The 6694-nt window shown below is 34.5% G+C and overlaps 1 protein-coding gene across 2 annotated transcripts in view; it reads right to left on the bottom strand.

Moving 5' to 3' along the window:
* Positions 1 to 1638: 1638 nt before the first annotated feature.
* Positions 1639 to 6694, bottom strand: part of Epc2 (enhancer of polycomb homolog 2 (Drosophila)) — a 105319-nt gene continuing 100263 nt past the window's right edge. For both annotated transcript variants that reach the window (XM_013029633.1, XM_013029624.1), the window contains exons 12-14: positions 5271 to 5430; positions 3918 to 4251; positions 1639 to 2903 (exon numbers count right to left, since the gene is read on the bottom strand). In XM_013029633.1, the coding sequence (XP_012885087.1) occupies positions 2831 to 2903; positions 3918 to 4251; positions 5271 to 5430 (567 nt within the window). In that variant the 3' untranslated portion in view covers positions 1639 to 2830. The remainder of the gene's footprint in view (positions 2904 to 3917; positions 4252 to 5270; positions 5431 to 6694) is intronic.

The raw sequence follows: 6694 nt of genomic DNA, 5'->3' as shown, positions 1-6694 counted from the left end.
AAAAACTGAGTAGTTTGCCAATACAACACTTCAGATGAAAGTATATTGTTAACGAAACTGTTGAAAAACATAGTGTTATACTCAAAAGCAGCTGTATATACCAGGGGAAAAAATGTTAGTTGTGAATATTCTCCCGACCTTTACTACCCAATCCACGAGTAATAACTGAAAGGAAAAAAAACCCAAACAACCACTAATCACAGTTGTACATAAAGTGTATATCATATGTATATCTTTTAAAATATATGCCCTCCATTTTTATTTTTTCTTGATCTATTATAAAAGAAATGTATGCAAAATATCCTCAAATATGCTTAGAACTATATAGATATATCACAATCACTTTGAGTTACTGATAAAGAACAGGGGTATTCTCTACTGGAAGGCAAAAACTGCAGTTTGTAAACATCTTTGAATTAAAGTATACCCTAGCAAGGAGTTAGTCCTTCATAGAAAATCCATTCTATACCCACCATCCTAGAAAGAAGTACATTTTCCCAGTATTCTAACGGCTCCAAGTACCCATACTGGCTTTCTCAGAAAACCAAGTGTTGGTGGTACTGTCCAGCATATGGCCAGAGAAGAAATTAACTACCCTTCCATTTAACAATGTGACCATAAGTATCTGTCATTTCAGTTTTTCAGAAGCACTGGAAAAATGTGTATGCAAGTACCTGAAATGCCATCCATAAAACAGTTACAACCACCAAAATAAGGAAGGCTTTTTTTTCTATTTTACTTCAAAAGGAACAATAATTATCATCAATCTTTGATAAGTTCTGGATATGTCACAACCTCCAGAAACTGTACAAATAGATCTTTTGATTTACTTATTTATAACATATATATAGATATCACATAAGGCAAATTGACTTCATGCTTTAGTAAATAGGGGAAAAAGTTTTTGCTAAAATTGGCACTAAAGTTGTTTTAAGTTCTTAATAGCAAGAAGATACATCCAACTATAAGCAGAAGGAACACAATCATAATACATATCAGATAAAAATTATTTCCTTTATATAATCAGCAATGAGAAACTCCAGAGGTAGTATGGCAGAAATGAGCATGGATCCTATCAGGTCATAACCAATGAAGAAATTAAATTTATTTTTTCCTATGGTTTTGACCATAAATTGCTTTACATAGAGGACCTGAATAAAAAAATCACTCTCAGCAGAAATCTTGGCCCATTAATTCAACTGACATATCAATTTACGACTTCCAGGGCTGCAGATATAAAAAATGTAAAGTATAAAATTATGTTAAATTTGAAATGGTTTTAATTGTATTTATTAAAATATTTACATTTCCCAGTACTTACTTGACAAAAACCCCTTGCAATATAATTCTACTCTAAACTTTTATTTATAAAATGAGGCTCATTTAGGAGATTTCCATGACTGCTATACTGAAAATTACTTACATTCTGTAAAATATTTTAAAAACTTTTCATATCAAAGGTAGTTTATATTGGATTATCTGAAACCCAATAGTGCCCACAGATGAGCTTCTTATACATCTTTTCATTAATGCTTGGAAAGCACTGTGAAAATGAAAAGTGCTGTTAAGTGCTATCATCTCCCCTAAATTTTCACTTACACTGTGTGCACAATGTGAAATAAACACATATGCAGCATGTCCATGTTTTGATATGTATTTTTTATTTCCCTGCAGTTTTCACTTATCAAGAACAAGTAACAGGGAAAGTTGTCTGAACTAGTGCATAAACAAACATTCTGAAACACCACTACACGTATCTAATTTACAAGAACCGTATAAAAAAAGTCACTAAAACACTACACTATGAAGGTGTCCAACACTTACAGTCAGACTTTTTCCAACCCGTTACTTGCCTTGTAGCCACAGGAAAACTCTCCAAAATTAAAAAGACAATCTTGCCACAACCCGCCCCCCTCCCAATACCTGGGATGGCTCGATATCTAGACTTCCAATAATTATTGCAATGATATAATGCAATACATACCTGGTAAATATCTTTTATGTGGTGTGTTACAGTTTTAAAGCCAGTTAAAATACGCAGTCTTCAGATAAAATGTAATCCTTGAAAAATTTCCATGTCTGCACAGTTTAAGTGTGCTAGATGCATAATTTTTCCTAGTCCATTTTTTTCTGTGTAATTATTTTTTATAAACTGGTATTATAAATAGAAATATACATTCAAAATATATGGAAAAGTGAGTTACTACATTAAATTTGCATGTATCGATCCATCCCTTTCCCCTGCACAGTAATAGAAAATACTATTTTGCCTTGAACTTCATATTTGACAGTGAAATGCCACTAAAGTATTTACCAAAAAGTCCATCTAGTCAAATTGTGAAACAAAATGAACCAAGTGAAAACTTTACAGTTCCTTTAGAAAAAAATTACAAGAATTTCATTTCCTAGCTATGAATCTTTAACTTTTTAGACACAAAGTTGGATTTATTTTTACAAGATACAAAATGTAAACATGGCAAAATAAATAGTTAAAACAAGTGATGCAGGATCCCATTTCATGCTCATGATCCCATTAAAGAATTATTTTTTAAAATCCATTCAGTTGCAAATTCAAGTGCAAAAGCATGATGATGAATATCTACTATTCAAGTAACAGAAATAATATTGATGATACAAATAAACTATTTTACAAGGTAGTGATTTTCCCAATTTTACAAAATATACATCATATATGGATTTAATATCCGATATACTGTTGTCCATTTAGGTCCATTGTTACGCTCTGTGATCCAGAGTGTCGCCTTTCGCATTCAGCTGGAATATGAATGACTGCACACCATCCACACAGGTCAACGTCACATGTTTTAGGTTATGTCACTTCCATAGCTACTGTTGTTTCTGCTATTCCATTTAAACCCAATCTTTCTGGTTCATGGTTCTCTCTACAATAAGGCAAAGAGCAGAACAAACCTTAATACTTTCTAAAATGTTACCATTCAATATTTGCAGATTATAAGTAAACATGATTTCGTAGCATTTTCTCCATTTTCATAATTTTTAGACAGGAGTAAGAATGTTTTCAGTTTAAAAAATTCCACTAATTTATAATTATTGATTAGAACTATTTAGTAAAGATAATGACACTTTAGTTAGGAAATATGTAACAGGCTAATACAATAGATGGAATATATGACACTCAGAATAATCATTGGCAAGATACAGTATTAAATTACTTTCCATTAGAATTCAATTAGGTTTAAGGACAATACTTATTAACTTACACAAATATATTTTTCTGATTTATGTTCTGCTTGCATTAGTCATATCAAAAGAAACAAAAATTTACTCTGAAATAATTGTTATATAAATGGAGTTAATTTTAGACTTCTCTGAAGTTAACATATAATTCCTAATATAACAGAAAATATAAATTGTAAGTGGAAATCTAAATGCTGCTATAGAATTATCAATAATTCTAACTTTCTAGAAATATTCTAAAATGCATCAACATAAACAAATGTAATCATGCTATTCAATATACATTTTATGCGGAAAATAAACTATATAATTTGTGTGCAGGGACAAGAGGGGATAACTGGGGGAAAGCAAAGGAAAGGGTGACATTTTCCAAGAAAAGAAATGTTCTCATTACCTGACTTAATGAAATGGTAACCTCTCTGTACAACACTTCAATAATAATAGTAGTATTATACAAAATGAAAAAAATACCAACGTATTTGACCTTTTCTTGTTTTATTTATTCTTAATAATAGTGACAGGATGTAAAGGACTACTGGAACTTCACTCACAGGGGCCTATCTAAACTGATCCTCACGATCTATTAAAAAGCAAGTCTATCAAGAGTTATCTATCACATAGGCAGTGAAAAGACAATGGCTCTTTTCCTCCCACTGGCTAAGCCAGCACTAAGAAAAAGAATGATACTTGAAACACACCTTGCTATGCTGCTGATGGCACTGCTGGGAGTAACCTTTGGCACTCTGTCCATACTGGCAGCAACTGTGGCAAGTTTTAAGGCTGTTGGCGATGGTGCTGAAGTCCGTGTATTGATATGCACATTGACTGGAGAAACAACACTGACATTATTGAGGTGCACTGCATTTGTTAGGCAGGAATTGTTCATGGGAAGTGTTTGAGGACTGCTTGTGCACAACGCTGGGATTAAGTGGTTTGTAGTAGTATGGCCAACTGTCCTTACAAGTTGTACAGCTGAAATCCCTGGGCTGGATGATAAAGCCATATTGGTAGAGTATAATGTTTTCGAGGTTCCTGAAATAGAAAGCAATCATTTCATTCATGAAAAAACTAGCATTTAATGACAAAAATATAGAGAAAAATATTCTAGTAATAAATAAGTATCAAGTTAACTGTACATAATAGTTTATATAAAGAAGGTTTATGAAGTATTCTATTGCCTCAGTTATGTGCCATCTCTGGAGCTAAGTACAATGGGGCAGATGGAAATGACAGCTAGATTCCCTAAGTTTGGAGGTATATGAACATCAGTAAGGAGGGACAATCAGGACCATGGGTATATGTAAACCCAATTGGAAAATTCTGATGTCAGTGAGATAGTTAAAGGAATAATTTATCTTTGAGGGCTCTGGGAAATAAATAGCAGTGTTTCACAATAATACTATATACCTTAAGTGAAAGTGTCAGAGAAAGTATGCTTATGAGAGTAGAAATATAAACCTAATTGCAAACTTTTTTTTGGTGCTGCTCCTGAGGCTTGAATTCAAGGCTAGTGCTCTACTACTTGTGCCATAGCTCCACTTCTGGCTTTTTGGTGGTTAACTGGAGATAAGAGTCCCATGGGGTTTCCTGCCTGGGCTAACTCTCAATCATGATCCTCAGATCTCAGCCTCCTGAGTAGTTAGAATACAGGCATGAACCACTGCTACTGACCCTTGGCCGATTTCAGATTTTGAATAAATTGTCTTAAACTGTATTTCATCTTTTAATCAATACACAGAAGATTCCAAAATGATTGTTAATTAGCTCAGTGGATTTCCTAACATGTGAGGCAACTGACAAGACTATGGATGAATTCAGCAGGAGTGAAGTTTTCCACAGGTATGTGGTATCTAGTATAGAGGAAGAAATAGGGAGAAAATTCTAGGGGAAAAAAAACCTAGTGATTTCTCCCATAATTCTTCCAAGAAATTCCCAAGAGTAGAACTGAACATTTGTATACATTTTCCTCAGGGATGGAACAAATAAAACCAAACCCTATTCAAGGACTTGAGACTTTATGTTAGTAATACCATGCGAAGCCTCATAAATACCTGAAGGCTGGACAACACCATTTATGTTGTTATGGCCAGTGTTCTGTTCCTTAGCTACCTCACTGCGACTTGGAACAGGTGCACTGACCACTGCAGATGCAGCAAAGTGGGCACTGGCTGAGTCGAGTGTTTTAGACATACAGTCAGAGGTGCTTGAGCCCTATAAAATGGAAAAAGTGAAGACTCTCAGTTTTCAAAATATGCTTTCACAAACATGGTAAGACGTATAGAGCTTGTTTTGGTAGATTAATCAGGAGAGTGACTACAAAACTCACAGGTAATTATTTCTAACAACAAACTAGGGGATTAAGAAACCCAAACACGGGGCTGGGAAGTTGGCTCAGTGGTAGAGTGTTTGCCTTGCATGCATGAGGCCCTGGGTTCGATTCCTCAACACCACATAAGCAGAAAAAGCCAGAAGTAGAGCTGTGGCTCAAGTGGTAGAGGGCTAGCCTTGAGCTGAAGAGCTGAGGGACAGAGCCCAGGCCGAGTTCAGGCCTCATGTCCGACAATAAAAAGAATCCCAAACACTTAATGCTCTATTCATTTTCTAATAAGTATTAGTGAGGGCTTTAAAATATATTTGACAAGCTAGATGTAAGGATGAATGAAATCACAGATATGATTAACAGTCACTTCTGTTAAAATGCAAAAATTAATACTGGACTAATCGTGAAACAGGCTGAATACTTGGTTTATCTAAGAGACTCACTAAAAGCAAGCAAAAGAAACTAAGTGAAATGGCCTCTCCCTTCATTCTGTAGAAAACTGGTTGTTACTACTGCCAAAAGGCCATCTCTGAGCCAGCTCCTGATGAACCTTTAGATGTCAGAGAAATGTTAACAGGGCCAGGAGTCAATGAGGTTTTCATAGTGGTTGACTTAAGATCCTTAAGGTCAATGAAGTCAGATCCATTTAGATGGAGTTGGAACACAGTGGGCAGATTTGGCCTGCGGAGTTTGCAGACCAAAATATACCTACAGTGACTTAATTCCAGTCAGTATTTTAGGAGATCTTATAGAATGATGGAGAAAAAAAGAAAGTATTATGGAGAATCAAACTTGAAACCTAAAATGCACAATGTATTCAACTTTAAAATGTACTTCTCAAAGTTTTGCTTTTATTGGTTTTAAACAACAGGAATTAATTCTTGAAAAGTTCTGCAGGCCAGAAGTCCACAATCAGTTTTCTAGGAAGTCCATGGCAAGGAACTGGCAGGTTTGATTGCCAGTCTTAGGAAGCAATTTTATCCCTATGTCTACAATGTTTACATAATGGTGTCTATGAACAAATTCCCATAGTAGCAATATTTTATTTTCTATAGGGAAATGTGATTCACAGAGACAAAGGACTATGTTGTTGATATTTACTGCTTAATTAAAGATAATTAACAATCTCTTTATAAGATACAGCTGCACAATACT

The sequence above is a fragment of the Dipodomys ordii genome, unplaced genomic scaffold (assembly GCF_000151885.1).
Source record: "Dipodomys ordii isolate 6190 unplaced genomic scaffold, Dord_2.0 Scaffold5, whole genome shotgun sequence".
Classification (NCBI taxonomy): Eukaryota; Metazoa; Chordata; class Mammalia; order Rodentia; family Heteromyidae; genus Dipodomys; species Dipodomys ordii.
This window is presented reverse-complemented; position numbering and strand designations above follow the sequence as displayed.